The following is a 24778-nucleotide window of genomic DNA, read 5'->3' on the forward strand; positions in this document are numbered from 1 at the left end:
ACTGAAGAAAAGAGCCTGCATCAAGATCATGAACTCTGTGAAGAGCCACCTTAGAGGAGTATTTCAAAAAATATGGTCCTTAGATCACTAGCATTAGACGTGAGTTGGGTTACTTACTAAAAATTTATACTTGTGGGCTACACCTAAGAGTGTCTATAAATTCCTACTTATGATTTTCATATACACTAAAGTTAAGAACCCAGAGACATCATTTTTTAGTGTTCGATTTTGTGTGCTTCTGTCATCTGCCTTTTCTAAGTTCTAATAGCGATTTATTTACAATAACAGTTCAGTCATGACTAGCTTTTCTCTCCAACTCATATATAAAATTTTTAAAGAACATTGGGAAACATATTGGAAGTGACTCAATAAAACTAAACAGTATAGCTTTATCTATTTTGCCCCAGAAACAAAATAAAGGTATGGATAAGTTTTTGAAAAAGTAGAATTAATTTTGCAAAACATCCATATTCATACACCCTAGCTCCTTTCATTAGGAGCTGACAGTTATGAAGATTAGTATAACTCTAATGAATTCTTTAAAACAATCTTATAGAGAATACAAACTGAAATTGGCAAACGAAGTAACCTTTTCATTATCAGATCCAGAATTTTGCTCTGACTTTTCAAGATTATGTCTACATACAGAGGAAGGAAAGAAGGGTGGGAGCGACAGAGGGAGGGAGGAAATTTCTACACTGGTAGAAAGAACAATAGATTATCAATGTCAAAATAGTTAATGGCACTCAACCTATCAATATTTATTCAGTGATTACTAAATACAGTGTTGACCACACAAAGCAAGTAGAGACATACTTATTAATATGCCAGGGATTGTGCTGCATAAAGGTACTTCTATTATTTGTATTAATGTTTTAATATTTCACTGTTCTATGTCTTATTTTACTATGTACATTTCATTATTTCATTTAATCATATAAATTTATCATTTTTTAATCACACAGTATTGATCATAACACTAAAAAACCACTACCCACTATAAATTTCGGAAATGCTCTATGAATATTCCTATGAGAATAAACACTGGAGTCACAGTTGTAGGTGGAAGTTTTTTTTTTTTTTTTTTTGAGATAGAGTCTCACTCTGTTGCCCAATGTACTTATTCTTATTTTCACTAAATAACAAATATTTATATTGTGCTCACTATGCACAGGCACTGTCTTAAGAGTTTTTACTGTCTTACAGAGAACAACACTGAAATAGATCCCAAGCTTCCACATTGCCTCTTATGCCATATAAAATACTATAGTTTTTAGGGCAATAAACTTTCTTATATCTCCAGCCTGTGTATGTTTTAAGGCATGATACTGCTATTCTTCTCTAAGCTTATAAAACTAAAACTGAAGCATATCTTATTTTTAAATTAACTAAAATAAATTTATGTAGGGAGAGGTATGTTTAGAAAAAATTCCACAGCTGATTCTGCTTTTGTACCCCTCAACCCACCCTCCTTCATTTGAGAAAAAATAATATAAAACAGCATATATTTGTTTCTTTTAAATAGCTAAAATTTAAAGTATACTTTCATCTCCTCACAACCAAAAAAAGAGAAATAGCAATTGATACAGGTAGGAAAGCATAAAAAGCTGGGTTGATTTTATAGCATTGTTTCATTTTCTGAAAACTTTACATATGGACCAGGGTAAACACAGACACCTCAATTATAAATGAAACTGCCAACTACTTTCACCTGTATTTACCAACACAGTCTAAGAAAACATGTATTTTTTATTTGTAATATTTATTTCCAATATAATTCTACAAGTAAAGAGGATGTACCATTGCTTCTAAGTTTTAAGTCAGTTAATTTTGTAAAAGCACACAAATATATAAATGATAAAACAATTTTTGATGGACATATTTTAAGATGAATGATGAAACTGGAGGCAACCCAATTTAAGGAATTTAAAGCCATCAAAGTATTAGCACAACAAGTTAATCTCCTCAGGAAAAATTTGACTGAAAATTAGAACTGTTTCACTAGGATTTAAAAAAAATTACCAGACAGATTTTCTTTATGTCTCAAATTTCCCACACGAAGGAAGGAGGAAGGAAAAGGAGGAGAAAATAATAGCAATTTCACATAATAATATCAGAAAAATGTTGACAAAATTATATTTGTAAATGAAATAATTTGTTCAAGCAGCAAAGGGAGCCAATGTATTGTTATTTTAATTTTTTCTTTAAGTGTTGGGAATATTCTCAGTTGCTATAACAGAGAAATATCACTTAATTTTAAAATTACAAATTTGATGCCTTATTTTTTATCATTATGTGATCTTTAATATTTTTAATTAAGTGTAACAAGTTATATGCAAAAAGTTGGTAATATATAAAATTTTGGAAGATGTTTAACCCTTGGCATTTCCAATGTAAGCAGTAACATTCCCTCAGCTAATTCTTTAAATGCGAACCAACTATATTACTTGACTACCACAGCTAACACCACAGGGAAAAGATTATGTAACGAGGCTGGGCGCGGTGGCTCACGTCTGTAATCCCAGCACTTTGGGAGGCCGAGGTGGGCGGATCACGAGGTCAGGAGATCGAGACCATCCTGGCTAACACAAGTGAAATCCCGTCTCTACTAAAAATACAAAAAAAATTAGTCGGGCGTGGTGGTGGGCGCCTGTAGTTCCAGCTACTCAGGGAGGCTGAGGCAGGAGAATGGCGTGAACCCCGGAGGTGGAGCTTGCAGTGAGCCGAGATTGTGCCACTGTACTCCAGCCTGGGCGACAGAGCGAGACTCCGTCTCAAAAAAAGATTATGTAATCAAAATGTTATTTAAATTAACATTATTAATTGTCTAAAGTGTCACAAATGTAAAGGAACCAAAATTCTATTGGACTGCCTAGTTTGTCTATTTGTACTTTGAGAAGGTACTTTAAGGGTTAAAAACTTTTTATAATCAAAAGGTCACAATGAATTGAAAAAAATGAAAACCTCACTTAAAAAGCAAACAGGCTCCCTCCCTATATTCTTGGTACCTTTCTAATTCACTCTTCACACTATTACCAAACTAATCTCAAAATTCAAAAGTCATGTTACTTCCTCTCATTAACTTCCCAGCTCCTAGGATAAAGATCAAAATCTTTGACTTACAAGACCATACATGATTTGAACAGTACCCAACTTTCTACTCTCAGATCTTGCCAAACTTCCTCTTCATCTCTGAACTCCAATCATGGCAATCTCTTTTAGTAAACTGGGGATCCACCACAGGGCCTTTGAACATGCTGGTCCTGAATCTTGGAATGTTCTCCCACCTGTACTGTCCTCACTTATCCATCATTTCTCCACACAAGTCACTTCCTCAGAAAAACCTTACAGTTAGGTCCAGCACCCTATCTATATCCTACTCTTATGGCTTCCTATACTTTTCCTTTTTGCCACTGAAACAGCTAATAATTTATATCTATATGTATAATCAATATTTGATATTTATATAACTGGTCAATATTACAAATATTAAATTATTTCAATATTAAGTTATAAATCTCAAACTTTTAATATGATTAATTATACTATAATTAGAATATATTTATAAATGTTATAATATTAATAGAAAATTAAATGATAAATCCTGAAACCTTCACAAGGACATACCATTTCTCTTCTGCTCATCTTTGAATTTCCAGTTCCTATTACAGGACCTGTGCGGTCTAAGTCTGCTTGGGATGCCATCACAAAATACCAGAGACTGAATGACTTAAACAATAGCAATTTATTTTCTCTCAGTTCTAGACGTTGAAGGTTTGAGATCAGGGTACCAGCATGTTCTGGCTCTGGCGAGGGCTCTCTTTCTCGCTTGCAGGTGGCTGATTACTCACTGTGTCCTCACAGGATCTCTTTCTCTTTTCTTCCTTTTATAGAGCCACAGTCCTATTGGATTAGGCCCCATCTTTATGCTCTCATTTAACCTTGATTAACTCCTAAAGACCCTATCTCCAGATACAGTAACACTGACTGCACCTTTAAAACATGCACTTGGAGGGCACACAATTCAGTCCATAGCATAGCATGTGGTAAGACTAGCATGGAACAAATACTGTCACTAAGAAAAGGGAACACAAAGTATTAAAAACGTAGTAAGCAATAAAAATATTTCTTTCAATATTACAGCCATTGAAGGAAAATTACCACCAGAATAATAAAGCTAGAGAGAAAACAAGCAAATTTTCTAACCAAAAGACATGAGGGAGGAGGTATATACTCCAATAATCAATTCAACATTCATCAGTCCTATTCATGTCAGCCAATCCATTGGCAATGGTGTTATACAGATGAAATACTTCATAGCCTGGTGACAGAAGAAGTCATGACCTAATAATTAAAGTGTTTTATTGTTAAGTGTTTTATTATCCCTCAGCTCCCAATTACCTGAACCCAGTGGAATTTGGTAACTGTCCCTAAAAGTCTCACAACTACAATGAATGTTGACCAATGATTTCTTTTAAAACCAATGGACACTTTTAACTCTCATTTAGGGTCTTTACATACGGATATATAGTTTGTATGCTAACTCTGCACAAATCCAGGGCAAACCTTTCACAAACTAGCTCCCCCTAGAATTGTGCAGTATACAGTCTGCACACTGAAGGCAATGTCTGATCTTTTAGATCTCATTTAACATTTAACATGAATAATCAACACTTTTTTTTCTAGAAAATGTTTGTCCCTTGACTTCCATAATATTGTATCCTAATTTTCAGTTCTATTTTTTCACTCTTTTCTCCTTTGTGAGAGCTTCTCTTTTTGTCTATCCTATAAATGTTCCTATATGATAGGAACTACTTATCTGTCACTCCATTCATACACTGCATGGTAATCTCATCTACTCTCACAGCTTTACCTAAAATTTACATGCTGATGATCCACAGTTTTAGTTCAGATCTCTCTTCTGAATCCCATATCCACATAACCCAGCAGCTTCCTAAAATATTTGAATATTCTACAGGCCATATAAACTTCACATGTCCAAAACCAACAAAACTAACTAAAACTAAGGACGTCACTCCCTAACACAGATTGCACAAATGGAGACCATTTCTGTTATTTTATTTCTACATCTTTAGGGTCTTTATTGTTGTTATTTTGTTTTTGGTTTTTGCCCACATTTCATCTATCTCAGGCCTGAAGGCAAGGTTGAAGTCCCCTTTTCTCCTTGTGGGCACTGTAGATTGTCTGGAAACTCCATTCTAAATTCCCTTTCTCATGTCTTACTGCATGCCAGTGGCTAGATAACTAAAGCTCAAATGTCCCAGTTTCCCTTACAGTTCAAATTCCGTACCAACCTAACTTTGACACATCTGATACATCCGCTCAACATTACAAAAAATTTCCTGTCAATGGTCAGGGCTAAAGAAGTGTGGTCCCGGAGTCAACAGCTATTGATGTTGTTTCCCCAGTTTCCTTATCCTCTATGTTGTTCTGAGAGCCATTTCATGTCTGCATGTGGAATACAGGAGATAAAGCCATGGGCTCCCTTGGGATGGAAAGAACCTACAAAGAAACTTCCTACATAAAGCTGGTTATAACCTCAGTATGAGGGTAAACGAGAAACCTGTTTCTCAGAAGGGCACACAAGGAAACTTGCCTATCTCAACTTTGATATTCAGTAGAAGGAGAGGAAAAAACATCTTCCCCTCACGATAGAGATTTTCTTAAACAGTACAACACACAAAGGACAGAACTAATACATTCATAAATTATGAATGTCTGTTCAATAAAGACACCACAAGAATGAAATATAAGTTACATAAACTGGAAAAAATAGTTTCAACACAATAACCAAAAAGAGATTAGTATTTAGAACACAGAATCTTCAAATATCAAAAACAAAACATCCTAATAGAAAAACAGGCAAGAAAAGAAGACATTTTGCAGAAAACACACTTGACCTCTGAGAATGAGATGTTAAATTTTGGTGAGGATGTAAAATCACAACAATGCTGAACTATTGCTGGTGAGACTGTCATTTGAAAACAGCATTGTCCAGTAAAGTTGAACATGCACATACCCTATGATGCTGGAACTCCATTTAGAGTAATACTCATGCCCATGTGTGCAAAGATATGCATAAGAAAGTTCACAGCAGCACTGATTATAAGAGCAAGACAAATAGATGTAAGTCAAATGACTATCAACAAAATGAATTATGAAGTTTGAGATATATTAATATACTGGAATACTATACTGGAATACTATACAGAAGTGGAAATGAACTAAATCTACACTCGACATGGTAATACTGAGTAAAAACAGCAATTTCCAGAATAATCATAGTGTAATTTCATTTACAGAAAATTCAGAAACAAAACACTTATTACATATATGGCTTATTTTTAACTGTATAGTTACTTTAATAGGTGATAAATTTAGCAATCTTTCAGCACAGTACTGATAAAATTACTTTGGGGTTCTAATAATTTGTTCTGTGGTTTCCTTTAAAGGATCCTTTCATGTTCATTTTTAATATTTTGATAATGTATACAGATTTATAAAATATAAAATATGTTTAAAGGGAACTTAAAGAAAATGCCAATATGCCCACTACCAAGATTAAGAAATTTAACATTAACATTACTTTAGAAGCCCCCCTCAGAGTCACTGCTTATACTACTCCTTCTGCTAAGACTTAACCATGATATTGAATTATTTCTTCATTTTAAAATAATTTGTGTATTTTATATAATATAGTATATAATTTTTACATATTTTTAAATTACATATGCAATTTTATATAAATGAATGTATTTTTATTTTATAAGGTATTTTCCATGGTTTACATATTTTATTATGTTTATACATTTTATTTTACATATAAATCTACAGAGACAGAAATAAGATTGGTAAGCTGCCTGGGGATGGGAGCAGGACAAAGAGGCCTGAGGAAACTTTATGGGGTAATGAAAATAGCTCAAAATTGTAATATAGTGGTGGTTGCACAACTAAAAATCATTAAGTTGTTATATAACAATGGGTGAATTTTATGGTCTACAAAGTATACTTTAAAATCTGTAAGAAACAAACATATATATGTTCACATATTACCTTTTTTGCGAAGTCTTCTGTGACCAGCCCAGGCAGAATTTTGTTTGCATTCCTCTTTTAGAGTACTCCTCAAATCAGGCTATACTGGTTGGCCTATTTTCAACAAGACTTTAGAGATCCTAAGGACCAGAGTATATTTTTTCAACTCTGTACCACTCTTCCACTATCCATTCCAATACATCCTACAGCAGTGCTTGAACTGTTCTTGCTCATTAAGTATGTTTTAATGAATGAATAAGTGGGAGTTCTCCAGCTAAATAAAAGGATCAGCCACTCTAGTGAGAAGTGACATTGTATGCTATCCTGAAGGAAGAGCAAACGCAGCAAAGAGAGTGTGGAGGTTATGAGCACAGGCTCTGGAGCCTCACTGCCCAGTCCAATTGCAGCTGCACTTCTTAGTAGCAGTGTGAACCTGGGCAAATTACCTAATCTTCTGTGCCTCAGTTTCCTTATCTAGCAAATGGAGATGATAGGTTATCTTCCTCAAAGAGTTACTGTAAGGAATGAAAAATATTTAAAAAGCATTTAAAACAGTTCATAACCAGCAAGTACATAAAAAAGTACTCTACATCATTAGGCACCAAGGAAATGAAAATTAAAGCTATAATGATATATATACCACTATACATCTATCAGAATGGCTAAAATTATAAAGACAGAAAATATTAAGTATTGGCAAAGATGTAACTGGAATTCTCATCTGTTGCCACCAGAAGTAAACATAAACTTTGAAAAACTACTAATAATTTCTTAAGAAATTAAACTATATCTACCCCCATGACCCCAAAAATATATTCTTATGCATATATTAAAAAGAAACAATAAAACATGATCACAAAAATTATAAAAATTTTGATAGCAGTTTTATTCATAACTTAAAACCGGAATGAATGCCAATGTCCTTGGGCAGAAAAAAATTGATAAACTGTGGTATATTCATAAGTGGCACACGGCTCAGGAGAAAAAAGGAACACACTACTGACACACGCAAAACATAAATCTCTAAAACACTACGCTGACAAAAATAAGTCAGGCACAAAAGAGTGCATGCTGTATTATTCCATTTGAAGGAATGTAAAGAACAAGCAAACCTAGACTATGAAAGACGTCAGTGAGGAGACCACTGCCTGCAGAAGGGCAGGACAAAAATTCCTCAGGTGATGCAAATGCATATCTTGATCTGATTCATGGCAGGGCTGATAAAACTTATCAAGCTGTGCATTTAATTTTTGTATTACATATAAGTTATATCCACCAAAATACTCTTAGCATAAAAAGTTTTGTATTTTTTCCCAATTAAAATGTTATTTCAAGTCATTAAAAAGTATTTGGTTCGAGACCAGCCTGACCAACATGGTGAAACCCCATCTCTACTAAAAAATACAAAAATTAGCCAGGCATGGTAGCAGGAGCCTATAATCCCAGCTACTTGGGAGGCTGAGGCAGGAGAATCACTTGAACCTGGGAGGTGGAGGTTGCAGTAAGCAAAGATCGCGCCATTGCACTCCAGCCTGGGCGACAGAGCAAGACTCCATCTCAAAAAAATAAGTATTCGGCATGTAGTAAGTATCCAATCAAAGTTATCTACTATTATCAGTTTAGACTGGCTAATTTGCTAAAGTAGAAGGGAAACCATCATTAACAAATATAACTGAGGTAAAACAACGAAACAAACAAAAACCAAAAGCTGAGTATGTCTCTCAAAAAAGCAGAAGAAAACAATGACAGGTGATTACAGTCACTCTCTCTGTTAAATTCAGAATTCCCTCCAAACTCCATTAATTAATTACTTTCTAGTTCATGCCTCTTTGATACTACTCTTAGAGAAGTGAAGGAATTTTTATTTTTGTTGTTAAAAAACACTCATTTTTTACCAGGATGAACAAACATACACTTGAATATTATTCAGGTTTTCCTATGGGTTACTTTTATATTATACATGAACTTTCTCTTCTAGGCCCATAGTGAATACAAAAAAAAACCTATACAACAAGTTTCCAATTCTTACTAGGAATCTGAATTTAGTTGTGCAGTGATTACTGAGGCTCACTCATAGTGGTAATAAAAAACATTGACTATTATCTTCAGCTTATGCCTATAACATTGCACTTAAAACACTGATGTCATATTAACATTAGTAATTAAAGGCAAAATTAATTTTAACTGTGGAAGGGGGATGCTTTTTGAATACCACTTTAGAATGTTTTCAGTGGGTCAGGTGAAATAAGGTAAGAGTCAAAGAGTCATGACAAAGAACTATAAATATTCTTAATAAGGTAGAGAAGAATAAGTATGCATGTGTGTGGATAAACCACAGCACTCCTCTACCAGGAAACAAAGACTGAAGTTACCAATACTCACCTTAATCACTTGATTCTCAAGATACTCCATAAAACAACCAGAGCTTGCTATACATTTTCTACATTTCCAACAACGAAGAATACTTGTTTCCTCTTGACTATGATTTTTAGTTATCAATTCTTTGCTTCTTTTCATCTGTGGAAACAATAATGCATTTTTAGACTGTTAAACTGTCAGATAAACTGGACTCTCTAAATCCTTAGCACAGCATTAGCTACAAGTGGAGCATAAAGCAGTGAACTATCATTTATTAAGGTACCTACTAGTTATCAGGTCTTAGGTCTGGGGTACTCTATACATTACATCTGAGATTGAAAATTCCAATTAATTATGATGATACATTATATTAGTGACTTACCAGGTTATTTTCTTTGTGCAAAAAGTTTTATATCTACTGCTTTTCACTTGACTCTCACTAAAAGTGGTAAACACAATCTGTAGAGTCAATTCAATAAGTTACTGCAGGAGTTTTTTTGTTTGTTTTTAGACAGGGTCTCACTCTTGTAACCCAGGCTGTGGTACCATGGCACAATCATAGCTCACTATAGACTCGAACTCCTGGGCTCAAACAATCCTCTTGCCTCAGTCTCCTGAGTACCAGGGACTATAGGAGTGCACCACCACGCTTGGCTTTTTTTTTTTTTTTTTTTTTTTTTTTTACTTTCTGTAGAGACAGGGTCTTGCTTGGTAGCACAGGCTGGTATCAAATTCCTGGCTTTCCAAGCAATCCCCCTGCCTCAGCCTCCTAAAGTCCTGAGATTATAGGCGTGAACCACTGCATCTGGCCTATAGCAGTTTTAAAAAGTCATGACAAAGAACTAAATATTCTTATAAGCAGGATGTTTTGAATAGTCATACCATTAAATTTTAAAAATAAGATTTACCGTGTTGTTAATTCTGTGAAAGTTGGAAGTGTCTACTTTAAATTGATAGCAAAAATCCTTTATCCTGAAAGCAACAGTCTCCATTATATTGTACTTTTTGGTACAGTTAACTATATACTACCTCTGGTATATAATCAAGCAAGACTCAGAGAACAGCCCCACCAATTTTGCAATCTATTTTTGCACCTGAGATTTTATGTCACTACTTTGATTTAAACCAATCTGGGATAATAGTTTCACACTAATATCTAACAATTCCAAAATAGGTACAGGGTGTTAAATAACTTGTCTGGTAATTATCCATTATAAAGAAAGGCAATATTAATTTATCAGGCTACCCACATGGGCCTGCCTAGTTCCCTGGCCACATTTCATTTGTTCATTCATTTCTCATTCATCCAACACTTACTGAAAGCTACCTATGTGCCAGACAATGAGTCAAACTCTGGGAACACGAAAATGAGTAAAACTTACTTTCTGTCTCAGAGGTGCTCACTATGCTACAGATCAGCAGTTTTTCAACTGTAGCACATAGAATCGCTTGGGAAGCTTTAAAAAAACAGTGATGCCTAGGTCCCACTCCTAGAAATTTTTACTGATTGTGAGATGGGGATGGAGGTAGAAATGGACATTTAAAAAAAAAACAAAAATCCCCAAGGGAATCTATAGTATGGTCAGAGTGAACACAGAGACGTGTATACAATTAACAATGAAGTAAAATGCAACTATAAGAGAGGGAACATGGACAGACAGTAATCAACTTTAAAGGTAGGACTTAAAGAACTCTAGCTGAGGGCAAAGCAAGCCCCTCTAGTTCAGACCTTCAAGTAGATAAGCTGCAGTTTTGTCTCTACTGACCCATCTTCAGAATGCATCTTAGCCCAGTTGACCACTCCATTTTAACTGCAACCTCAATGATCACCAAAAATCATTTAATTTGGCCAGGCATGGTGGCTCACGCCCGTAATCCCAGCACTTTGGGAGACCAAGGTAGGTGGATCATCTGAGGTCAGGAGTTCGAGACCAGCCTGGCCAACATGGTGAAACTCCGTCTCTACTAAAAATACAAAAAATTAGCCGTGTGTGGTGGCACACGCCTTGTAGTCCCAGCTACTCAGGAGGCTGAGGCAGGAGAATTGCTTGAACCCAGGAGACAGAGGTTGCAGTGAGCCGAGATCGTGCCACTGCACTCCAGCCTGGGCAACAAGAGTGAAACTCTCTCAAAAAAAAAAAAAAAAAAAAAAAAAAAAAAAAATTTGCTTAATTTGCAAATGTCCTGCCCTCCTCTTTCTTCATTGTTGAAGCACTAACACACTTAACTTCTTTAGTATTCTTCTTTCCTCTCTATATCCTTCTTAGCCTCTTTTATCTTCACCTCCCTTTTAACCAGTGGTCCACAGCCAGGATAGGGACTGTAGGGAGGAGTCATATCAAAATCAAGTATGGAGAAACTCCACATCTGCCTGTGCCCTCCAACCCTGAGATACCTGCCCTCTTCTCCCTGAAATTTTTTCATGCTTTCTTGGGGTACAATTATGTAGTAGGAAAAAAGCCTGTAGGAGATTATTGTAAGTCTTCATTTAAACACTGAAAACTATACTCACTCTGTGCGATAATTCTTCTGTATCAATGATTTTTACATCCATAGATCTGTTTTGGTCTTGTTCCAAAGCTCTAATCCAATATTTTCAATTTCCAAATGCCAATGCACATCTCTCTACGAATCTCCTTCAGGGCCTTTGTACTGGCTGTTCACTCTTCATAGATCTGAGCTATTCTACACAGTAGCTACTAGTCAGACATGCTTATTGAGTGCTTGAAATGTGACTTATCTAAATTGAGATGTTCAGATTTTGAAGTGTTGGTAGAAAAAAAGAACGTAAAATATCTCAGTATTTTTAAGTACATGTTGAAATAATACTTCTAATATACCAAGTTAAGGAAAATGTATTATAAAATTAATTTAACTTGCTTCTTTGTACTTGTTTGTGTGGCTTTATAGATAAGGTTTGCATTGTATTTCTACCGGATAACATTTGTCTAGACCTCCTCACCTCTCCTGGGTCTCTGCATGGTTGGCTCCTTTCTCATCATTTAGATCTCGGTTCAATGTCATCTCCTCAAATATACAGAATAAGGAACCCCTTGAATTTACTTAAATACAAGTCAGTGGGCCACAATCTAAGAGATTCTAATTCAGGGTTTCTAGGATATAAATCTTTGCATAAAGTTCAAATTTATCACTTATAACACTGCCAAATATCCATGTCTGAATACACAGTTTGCCAATCATTCAAGTAAAACATAATGTGCCATGAAAAGGTACCTAGTTCAACTCTCAACCAAAACAACTGAACATGGGTTTTTCCTCAAGACCATCATCGGCCATCAGTAGACTGCAGAAGTGCTCTATGGGTTCTTCTCATTTTTTCCCACAAAGAACATTTAAAAGATGTACTTAAAAGTAAAGATTTAATAAAATATTATTTACTGCTTCAATAAACAGGTTTTTTGCATCTGTATGGTGGTAAAGAATAAAATGACTTCCAGTACAGATTGTCACCATTGCCTTGATTTTGCTAAGGGACCCGCAGTTTTACCCACTATTGCTTTTGTATTATTTGTGCAAATGTCAACACAGTGAAAAAGGCAAACGACATCTTAATATTACCAAGAAAACAGTTTTGACCAGATTCTTTGACAAGGTCTCACAGACATCAGGGGCATGAACCACATTTAGAAAAATGCTACTTTATGCAAAACAGCTGTCTCAAAAATGTTGTTTTTTGAAAATCTTACTTCTCAATAACATTCTTCAAAATATTTAGGAATGATAGATGAGTCCCTATGGAGAAATATATTTATAACAGATTAAGTTGAAATTTTTTATAATACCAAGCACTGGAATTATAATCTCCATAACAAAGTTGCATTTATTTGTCTATCCTTTGCTATTTGCTACACTTTATGGTAAAATACCAGCATTTGGCACAGTAATAATTCCACATTCCTGGGTCTTTAGTCTTTGCTGACCTTTTTATTTGTTATTCATAAATTTAAACTTGAGGTGGACAAAATTATAAATTAAAATTAACCTAAAGTTAGAAAATACGAATAAAACAAAACAATTTTTAATATTGAAACAGAACTCAGATATCTTCTCCAAAGCAAGTTGGAAGGGGGATATAAGCATAAACGCTGTAACTGCCATATTTTACCAATCTTTTATGAAATAATCTTTATAACCTATAAACTGTAGTCCAGAATACAGAAAAGAAAAAACAGCTCCTCCAAATAATTCTATAAGAGTAATATAACTTTGACATATTAATTAGACAAGGAAATATAAAACTAGACAAGGTATGAGAAAAAAATAAACCAATCTATTTACAAACATAGATGCTAAAATTCTAAATAAAATATTAGCCAACAGAATCCATCAATGAATTAAAATAATAATACATTTTGACCAAGTAAGATTACTTTCAGGAATTCAAGAATGGTCAAAATTGGGTGAAAAATTATTCAATATACTGAAATGGAAGATTAACAGAAAAACATGCTCACCTTAAAAACTGCAAAAAATAAAACTCTTGGTGAAATTCAACATTTAGTCAGAAATGAAAAACAAAACCAAAAACCACCACCCTAGCAACAGAAGGAAATTTCCTTAACCTGAGAGAAAGGGAATTTATCAAAAACATTAGCAATCATATATTACTTGATGGTGAAACTTTAAAATCATTCCATTAAAATCAGGGAGAATACAATGACGCTCACTATTTTTCCTATTATCCAAATTTGTAGCACAACTCCTAGCTAATGCTAGTAAATAAGAGATATAGCATCAGAAAGCGTTAAACAGTGAGGAAAAAAAAAAAGAAACAAAAAACAAACTAAGTTCCTGTTAATACATGACTTCATTTTTTGGTTTTTAGGTTACAGGTGTTTCCATCTTGTTAGAAATACAGCAGGCCCTTGAATAACATTGTTTTATTCAATATCACCTAGTTATAAAATTGATGAGGAAAGGAAAGTCAATTTCCATTGTAACATTATGAGAAAAATAATCAACTCCTGACCAGAGCCACTGTCTGTGTGGAGTTTGCATACTCTCCCCATATCTGTGCAGGTTTTCTGTGGGCACTGCAGTTTCCTCCCATGTCCCAAAGATGTACATATTAGATTAACTGGCATGTCTTAATTGTGCCAATCTGAGACAGTGTGAGTGCATCCTGTGATGGAATGGTGCCCTGTCCAGGGCTGGTTCCCACCTTGCACCCTGAGCTGACAGATTAGGTTGCTGCCAGCTGCAACCCTGAACTAGAATAACTGGGTGAATATTGATCTTATTTTCTTAAATGTCTTGATTTCTTAAATGTCTGTATAGCTTACATTTACTTTAATACTTAATATTAGAAGTGTTTTGGTCTTTACTTAAAAGTTTGATGATGTTTTTGTGACCAGAAATATGCCATAGGAAATTAACTCTTATTTACATCAATTAGCCAATGGTAAAATTGGTTTCATTATACTAAATTCCAATAAAAGTTGTAGTTTCCAAGAACTTATCAATGACATTAAGTGAGGACTTACTGCACATAAATAACAACAGTTAGCAAGTTTGTTCCCTGATGCTGAGGAACTGGAGAGAACACATGTATGAATAAACAAAACTTACATTACACAATTACACACACACACAACACCCCTTTGATATGGTATTTCTTTATTTCCTAACTACACAGGAGGTGGTTAATAACTATCTACTTACTAAAATGATTTTCACTACATCACTTTCATATACTTGGTATATAAAACTTTTCCTATATTAGTAAATATGCTTGGTTTAAACATGTTTAAATTCAACTTTTGGACTTACATTAAATAACTCTCAGTATTACTAATCAATCAGAAGACACTCTACACCCAATATGTACATTTCTCACTAGGATAACTGGTGAGGATAAGATCATGGAAAATATTTTCCTATATAGTTTTCCTTATTTGAAGGAGAAACTGTACTACTCAAAAAAAAAAAAAAAAAAAAAAAAAAACTCCTGGGATACAATGTTAAATTTATAAATAAGTCAACATAATACCTGATAAGCTTCTGTGATACTAGAAATACACTAATTTCTAACATACTATTAGCTTTCCTACTCTGGGTACTGCTATTTTACATACATAAATACATGTTCAGTTTGTGAAAAGTCATTTGCTGTATACTTGTGATCTGTTCATTTTTCTATATGTATATTTCAATATGAAAATTTCTTTTAAAACTTGTAACTTTAAAGTGTGTCTCTTTTCCTTTCCCTCTTTTCCTCTCATCAATATAACCTTATGCTTGCCTCTGTTTGATAACAGTAGGTAAAGAATGCCCAATATGGGGCAGTGTCTACAGTGACAACTCTTATTATTGGGCCCTGGTTAAAAGGCCAAGGTTTTAGGGTAGGTAAAAGTCAAGTCCTTGCAATGAGACAAGAAATCACAGATGTGTTTTCACACCATTGCCCATATGGGGATTACTTATCCATTACCAAGGAAAAACTGGAGAACAAGAAGGTGTGGAAATGAATCCAGGCTGATCTTTCTTTATTAAAGTGATATACAACACAGATAAATTTATATGTGGATAAATAGTACCAGCCCTTGTCACTACCAAAGAACTGGTTAAACGCTAAAGAAGACTTTCACAATCCAAATCCTAAGCAACTGGGAATGGGCCAAGATAGAAAGATCTAACGTAAAGCTGAGAACCTCTCAAAACAGGTAACTTTGTGATTTGCTATCCTTTATATTGACTGATGTTAATTCTTTTATTAAAAAAACTTTATTAAGATATAAATGGTATACAAAAATTGCATATATTTGATATACACATTTTGATGAGTTTAGACATATGTATATGTCCAAGATTCTACCACCACAATCAAGGTACTAGATATATCCATCACTTCCAAAAATTTCCTTGTCCTTTGTAGGGTTTGGTTTTGGTTAAGAACACTTAAAATGAAATCTATCCTCAAAATATTTTAAAGTGTATAATACTGTATTGTTAACTATAGGTAATATATTGCATATCAGATCTGTAGAACTTATTCATCTTACATAACTAAAACCTTATACCCATTAAGCAACAGCTACCGATTTCCTTTCCCCATTCCGACTGTCACAATTCTATTCCCTACATCTATGAGTTTGGCTATTTTAGATAACCTCATATAAGTAAAATAATGTATTTGCCATTACGTGACTGCCTCATTTCACTTAGCATAATGTTCTCTAGGTTCATCCATGTTGTCACAAATGGTAGGATTTCCTTCTTTTTCGATGCTGAATGTTTCACTGTATATATATATGCCACACCTCCTGCAAGCATTCATCTGTCAACGGGCACCTGGATTTTTCTCTCCTTATTTTGGCTACTCTGAATAATCCTGAAATAAACATGAGGATGCAGTTATCTCTTTGAGATTGTTATTTCAATTATTCTGTATATACATCAGACATAGGATTGCTGGATTATGTGGTAGTTTTCTGAAGACCTCCATACTGTTTTTTGTTTTGTTTGTTTTCTGAGATGGAGTCTCACTCTGCTGCCCAGGCTAGAGTGCACACAGCAACCTCCGCCTTCTGGGTTCAAGCGATTCTCCTGCCTCAGCCTCCTGAGTAGCTGGGATTACAGGCATGCGCCACCATGCCCGGCTAATTTTTGTATTTGTACTAGAGAAGGGGTTTCACTGTGTTAGTCAGGCTGGTCTCGAACTCCTGACCTCATGATCCGCCAGCTCGGCCTCCCAAAGTGCTGGGATTACAGGCGTGACCCACCGTGCCTGGCCACTCCATACTGTTTTTAACAGTGACTACACCATTCGATATTCCCATCAAATGTGTACAAAATTTCTCTACATCCTGGCCAACACTTACATTTTGTTTATTTGATAACATCCTAACAGATGGGAGGGAATATTTCACTGTAATTCTGAACTGCCTTTCCCTGATGATTACTGATATTAAGAACACTTTCATATATTAGTGGCCATATGTCTTCTTTGCAAAAATGTCTATTCAAGTCTATTACCCATTTTTAATTGCTTGTTTGCTATCTCAAAATCAGGCATATATGATCAAGCGATCTTTGACAAAGGTGTCAAGAACACAGTGCGGGAATACGACAGTTTCTTCAACACATGATGCTGCGAAAACTGGACACCCACATGCAAAAAAAAAAAAAAATGAAATTGGACCCCTATATTACACCATATGCAAAAATCAACTCGAAATGAATTAAATACTTAAACGATAAGATCTGAACCTGTAAATCTCCTGGAAGAAAATAGAGTTTTTTGGCATTGGGTTTGGCAAGGATTTCTTGAATTTGACACAAAATGGACAGGTAATAAAACCAAAAATAGACAAGTAAGACTACTTTAAACCAAAAAGTTCTGCACACAAAGGAAACAATCAACAGAGTGAAAAGGCAACTTATGGAAGGGGATAAAAATATTTTGAAACCATTTAGATAAGGTGCTAATATAAAAATATATAATAATCTTCTAAAATTCATTAGCAAAAAAATAAGCCAATTAAACACTGACATATTAGTCTTTAAAGTCATTAGACAACAGAAAAAATATGTTTGTATTTCATGCATTGACCTTTGTAAAATAGTCTATATTTTCTATCAGAATAGTAAAGAAAGACAATTTCCAACTTTAGTGCTTTCTAGCAGTTTCATCACTTTGTATAAACATCTAAGAATCTGTGGGGGGAGGAGAAGGATGAACAGGTGAAATGTAGGAGAATTTTAGGGCAGTGAAAAAATACCGTATGATATTGTAATGGTGGATACATGATGTTATACATTTGTTAACACCTACGGAACTATACAAATCCAAGAATGAATCCTAATGTAAATTATTAATTTTAGTTAATATTCATTGATCAATTGTAACAAGTATACCACATTAATACAAGACATTAATGATAGGAGAAACTGGAGGGTAAGAGGAAGTACTCTGTACTTTCCATACAGAAACAAATGGGAACTTTCTGTAACTTTCCACTCATTTTTTCTATAAACAGACTAGTCTAAAAATAGTCTATGAATTTAAAAAACTAATTATTTCGACATCTAATAACAATACCATCTACTCAAAGTTATTGGCATTCATTAACAAAAAAAGGAGAAGTTTACTTTTGTCTTGAGTTTTTACACCCTTCTTTCGAAATTTTATTTGGTTTTCTAAATGTAAAAAAAGTTATACTTTGTCAGTATGATATATGTACTAGTCTGCTTGGGTTTCAATAACACAATACCACAGACTGGGGGGCTTAAACAACATCAATTTATTTTCTCAAAGCTCTGAATGGTGGAAACTCAAAATTAAGATGCTGGCAGGGTTGTTTTCTGGTGAGGCTTCTCATTTTGGCTTGCAGACAGCCACATTCTTGCTGTGTCCTCATATGGCCTTTTCTCTGTGCATGTGTATTTCTGGTGTCTCCTCCTCTTCTTTTAGGGACAGGAGTCCTACTGGGTTACAGCCCCACCCTTTTGACCTCATTTAACATTAATTACCTCCTTAAAAACCTTATCTCCAAATTGGGGGTTAGGACTTCAACATATGGATTTAGGGGAGAGGACACAATTCGATCTGTAACATTCCTCCCTCTGGACCCCCAAATTCATGTCCTCTTCACATGCAAAAAAGCATTCACTCCATCCCAACAGCTCCCAAAAGTCTTAACTCACATTAGCATTAACTCCAAATCCAAAGTCTCATCTAAATATCATCTAAATCAGGTATGGATGAGACTCAAGGTATGACTAATCATGAGGCAAAATTCCTCTCCAGCTGTGAAACTGAAAACATGCAATGTATACGCTTCTCAGATACAATGGTGGCACATGCATAGGGTTGCCATTCGGAATCATTCCAAAAGGAAGAAATCAGAACAAAGAAAGGGGTGGCAGGTCGCAAGCAAGTTCATCAAGTAGCAAGACAAATTCCATTAGATATTAAGGCACAGTAATAATCCTTTCTGGCTTAATGGTCTGACATACAGGCCCACCATAACAGTGGCTTTGCTTTCTTGGCCCACTGAGATGGTAGGCCTGCTCCCTTGGCTCTGGGTGGCAGCCTTGCCCCTAAGGCTATGGACACAAGTATACAAATATTCAACCACTAAAACTGAAGAGATGGCCCTATACTCTGAAACTGAGGAAGAAACAGCCTTAGCCCTGTGAGTCTGTGTGCTCTGGGCCTGTGGAGGCATCTCTGTATCATCTTCAGGTCCTTATCTTTTGTTGAAGTTGATAAGGCATATTCATAGCCAGATAGGCCTGTGGTCCTTTTCTGTAGAATCCCAGAAGTCTGAAAGCCTTCCTTTATTTTGTCCTGTCTTGTCTCCTTTAATCCAAAATGGCAGTATCTCTGCTGCTATAATCCCATCACAGTTTTATGAATGGAAAGATTGTCCAACCATACATTGAGTGTCCTCTCCAGAACATGCTTTCCAATATTTATTACACAATATAAATAGTCTGAGAATTTTCAGAATCTTAATTTCTGGTTCCCTTTAGCTTAAAATTCCTTGTACAATTCATCTTTCTCCTTTTGAGGTGACTGTAAGTGGTAAGGAGAAAGTGGGCCACATCTTCAACATTTTGCTTACAAATCTACTCTGCTAAATACTCAAGGTCATCACTCACAAGTTCTACCTTCCACAAAGCACTAGAATACAATTCAGCCAAGGTTTTTCTTTTATTTTGTTGCCACTTTATAACAAGGACTACCTTCTTCCAATTTCCCATGACACAGTCCTCATTTCTATCTGAGACTTCACCAGAATCATCTTTAACATCCACATTCCTACCAATGACTCCTTCAAGTCAATCTAGGTTTTTTCTAACAGATGCACCAAAACTCTTCCAGCTTCCATACATTACCTAATTCCAAAGTGTTTCTACATTTTTATGTGATTGTTACAGGAGAATACCAATTGACAGTACCAAAATATGCACTATTCTGCTTGGGCTACCATAACACAATACCACAGACTGGGTGGCTTAAACCAAAGAAATTTTTTGTCTTATAGTTCTGGAGGCTGAAAGTCTAAGATCAAGGCATTGGCAGAGTTTCTTTCTGGTAAGACCTCTCTTCTTGGCATGCAGATGGCCACTTTTCTGCTGAGTCCTCACATGTCCTTTCCTCTGTTTGTGTATATTTCAGATGTCTCTTCCTCTTCTTATAATTACACTAGTCCTATCAGATTGGGGTCTCACCCTGTGACCTCATTTAACCTTAATTTTCCCCTTATGACCTCATGTCCAAATACAGTCACAATAGGAGTTAAACCTTTAACATATGAATTTTGAGGCAGGGTGTGAGGGACACAATTCAGTCCGTAACAGTACCTATAGAACTCAAGACAGTCCTCCCAATTTTGTCATTATTAGAATGCTCATGTTTATTATGTGTCTTTTCTGTTATACCACATGCATAAAGTCATGGTACAAAAAAAACCCCACCAAATTAAATATTTCTCAAAGGGTAAAAATCCTGTTAGTGAACAAGAAAGAAAAATCAAGAAGAGAAATGACCAAAGAATTTAGAGCTCCCTTAGCAATTATCAATATATTTCTTAAGGTAAAAATTCAAGTGAGGTAAAATTGATAAATTTATAAAAGGAGCAAAGTATACCAACTTAGAAAATAAAATGCTTAAATAATTTAGCCAGTTCAAACCATCTCAGGGCAAATAATATTTCTAAATTTTGTCTTTTTTTTAAAAAAAACTATCCATACCTCCTGGGCACTTAAAAATATGTACATATATTTTGTTTGCTTACAAGCACCATAATGTATTTGTAACCATTAAGTTTAGCATAATTAATCACCTAAAGGTTGTATACTATAAGTGTTCAGTACCTTATGTCTCCAGAAAATGAGAAAGAGCATTCCTTTTGTAGATATAAATAAATACCATGTTCTTAATGTAAGGGAAATCTCATTGTTATACAGGGCACAGCAATCCCAACAATAATCCGTAACTGCTTTGTTGAAGTGGGCCTTGGAATCTGTGGCTGTTCACATGAGCAGAACACCATACATAATAACTCTGTCAGATGAGCTGCCCAGATATTAATTATTTTGTAAAACTGATTACATGTCAGCTCACCCTACTGATACTGAATCTTCTTGATGTCTATTGTGAGTACGGAAGAACTGAAATAAAAGAAGTCCAAATCCAAGCAGGCCACAGCAAAGAAATGCTAGCAACACTATAGTCAATGATCTGTGAAATACTGCAAAAACGTAAAATAGCTGAGTTTGCAAAACAACAGATAATCACCAAATCTGTTTGTGACTCATTTAAGAATACCTTAGGACACAGAAAGTAATCCTATATTAAGTAGAAATTAAAACAGCTTCTCACAGTTATGGCTAGATGCCGATGGAATGTATGTGCCTTACTTAGTTCAATGAATATTTCAAGTACCGGTATTATTTGGTGACAGAGTTTGTAATCCAGGATCCCTCTCATATTACTGTTCAATCTTTGTGAAAGATATCAGATACTTCATCTACACAAACAGATTGTGTCAGGTGATTTCTAAACTGTCATTTTATAATTCTATGCTGCATTAATGAAAACTGCATTTGAAACTGCTAATTTATTAATTCAAACTGTCCAACACAAATGACAGAGAGACCACAGTCTTCTTAAATAATTGTTGGTGTTACATACTTCTGGGTTTGAACATGATGAAGTCAACTTCAACAGTTTAAATGGTTCTGCATATAATTTGGTGTTCGCATCTATAAGTATTTTTCCCATCTCCATCTAGCCACCTCTCACCTTCCTTATCTCTACTTCTCTTCTATCTTCTCTGGGTTGTTAAGTTAGGCATAGTGCAATGCATAATAAACAACCTTAATGACAAAAAGTAATATGAATTTCGCATTGTACTTACTACCAGTACTTCATATCTTGTCCCATAGGTTCTTAAGTCACACACTTCAATTAAAGTTGAATAGCATTTTATTCTTGTAAACTGACTCATTTTTCCTTTTTTTTTCTTACAAACATATCTCAGGCACTTAGACTTGAATGCCCACTGCAGTCTTTCAATCCAAGTGACACCTTTAAGAATTATAAAATACTACTGAAGAAATGCAGACATGTGTTCTGATTAGTTCTGTCCATTTTAATTGCTACTTCTCTTTCATAAAAGAATGAATTTTAAAGACGAATGAAAGTAACAACAAACAGGACCCATATATTCACTGACTTTTTACATACTACTTTCTTATGGGAAAAATATATGAAAGGTAGAAATTGCATGCAGAATTAAGAGAATTGTACAAAATGCTGAAATACACTTTTCAAAATGGTGTGTGCATGTCAGTATTTATAAGGGACTTTCAGAAATCACCATATGATGAGTACACAAGTTCTGGTTCCAAAGAAGAGTTTTCATTATTTTTGGAGATTCTTGAGCAATCCAGGACATGACACATCTAAATACAATTTTAATAAAGGTGCCAATAATATTTCTGATTGGACCATAAAGATACAGTAAAGAAGAAAATAAAATCAGGAAATTTCTTTTCAGTTACTATTCAGTAATTATTTGCTGAAAAACTATTATTTTGTCACAGAACATAAAGAATAACAAAGACATGTGCTATGAAAGCATATGAGAGGGTGAGAGGGGTTCTAAGCCAGTTGACTGGGAGAGAACAGGCAAAAATTGTCAGGGTTCTCAAAGGAAAACATCTAAATAAAGACTTGAGCCTGAACTCAAATGGAGCCTTCTTCCCCCCAACTGCTTCTCAGGTTGACGTCTTAGAAGGGGAAATATGGGCTAAAACATATTTACCTTATGTGAAATATATTAATATGACATAAAGCATTGTTTTAACCAAGTGTGGATAGTAAGTATTTGTCTAATTTGCTATACTCTTACTAGATACATATATTCTTCTTGATGTATCAGCAATCAAGAAAGGATTCAGATGAAAGGCGGCTTCACAGACAAGCACATTGACTTGGCTTCAAAATCATTTTTACTTCAGGGAAGAGGAAATGTCACACACAGAGACATTTTGTTTGATAGAGACGCAACTATACTAGGTTACCCAAAAGATATGGCTCCAAAAAACTGCCAGATAATGGAGGAAAAAAAAAAACCGAGGTATCTCCTAGCAGATAAAACAGTGACCAATAAAGCACTGCTTGGGAAGCCGAGAAATTTGGGCTTGTTTACTTATTTATCCCCCATCTTCCCCAAAAGAGAGTTTTACATTTCTAGAACTTTTGTTTCTCTGTTCCTAAACAGCTTTTACCTTTGTTCATCTGATACCTTCATTCATCTGTTACCTATGCCTTTGTGTAGTACTTATGTCTTTGAGTCACCAGATACCACACTAATGTGTACATCTGATTCTTCCTCTACTTGTAAGCTCCCAGAGAAAGGGTATAAGCAGTAGCTCAAGTTTTTGTAGTCCCCCTCAATACCACAGACAGTCTTGTATGTGAGTATATATCTTGCTGAAATGAATTTATGGCAATTAGAGCTACTGTTCTCTCTTTGGGCATTGAAAGGAAATTCAAACATATCAGGTACAAACCACATTCTTTATTTCATATAAATTCACCTAAGAGTCAAACCAATGTTTAAGTACATTAGGTTGTATTACATGGGAAAAAAACCTAATTAGAAACTAAATTATGATTTACATACTCATATGATTCTGGTTGAATCAAAATGCTTGTCCTAGTATACAATACACTTCTACAAGCTTCTGCCCTTTTCCTAGTAAACTCTTAATTTACTCATAATTACATAAAGAAAATGAGATAAAGCAGTACTTTTAAAATGAATTATTATATTTATTTTTAAATAAAACTCTCTGAGTGTAAAACAGGACTATGTTTATGAAAAGTATCAACTAACTCTTCTATCAGACAAACCCTATTATGATGAAAAATGCTGCTACAGGAATATAGCCAAAAGTTAGATTAAGGTGATAGCAGTGAAGGTGTTAAGTTATGGTCAAATTCTAGATATATACTGAAAGTAAAGCAGAGATGATTTCCAGACAGATTGGATGTAGAGTTGAGTCTACAGGGAGCTAAGGATCTCCAAATTCTTTGTCATAAGCAACTGTAAAGATGAAACTGCCATCAATGGGTATGGGAAAGGCTGCCAGTGAAGCAGAAAGGACAGTCAGGAGTTGGTTTGTGACATACTTAGGTATAAGATCTCTGAAAAAAAGATTTAAATTTGGGATGGTTCTCTAAAGCAATGAAAATAAATGATATCTACAAGTTTGTGAGTATGGACAGAGAAAAGACCAAAGACTGAGATCTGGGTTTACCTAAATTTTCTGGGGATATATTAACTCTCATTCATTTCCTCATGGATTCTGCAGCTTGGGAAATAAA

General features: G+C 34.8%; 1 protein-coding gene across 14 annotated transcripts in view; it reads right to left on the bottom strand.

The window, feature by feature from the left end:
- The window catches only part of RNF180 (ring finger protein 180), a 235804-nt gene that overhangs the window by 191257 nt on the left and 19769 nt on the right, over positions 1-24778 (bottom strand). For 3 of the 14 annotated variants that reach the window (XR_007726438.1, XR_007726437.1, XM_050793755.1), the window contains exons 1-2: positions 22302-24771; positions 9436-9570 (exon numbers count right to left, since the gene is read on the bottom strand). Coding sequence is in view for 9 of the 14 variants with exons in the window: in XM_050793755.1 (XP_050649712.1) it covers positions 9436-9570; positions 22302-22391 (225 nt within the window). In the remaining 5 variants the exon portion in view is untranslated. Of the gene's footprint in view, positions 1-6040; positions 6749-7074; positions 7569-9435; positions 9571-22301; positions 24772-24778 lie in introns of those variants that run through there. The other 11 variants (XM_050793758.1, XM_050793750.1, XM_050793748.1 and 8 more) reach the window with 8 other exon arrangements.

This window comes from Macaca thibetana, chromosome 6, assembly GCF_024542745.1.
Source record: "Macaca thibetana thibetana isolate TM-01 chromosome 6, ASM2454274v1, whole genome shotgun sequence".
Lineage (NCBI taxonomy): Eukaryota > Metazoa > Chordata > Mammalia > Primates > Cercopithecidae > Macaca > Macaca thibetana.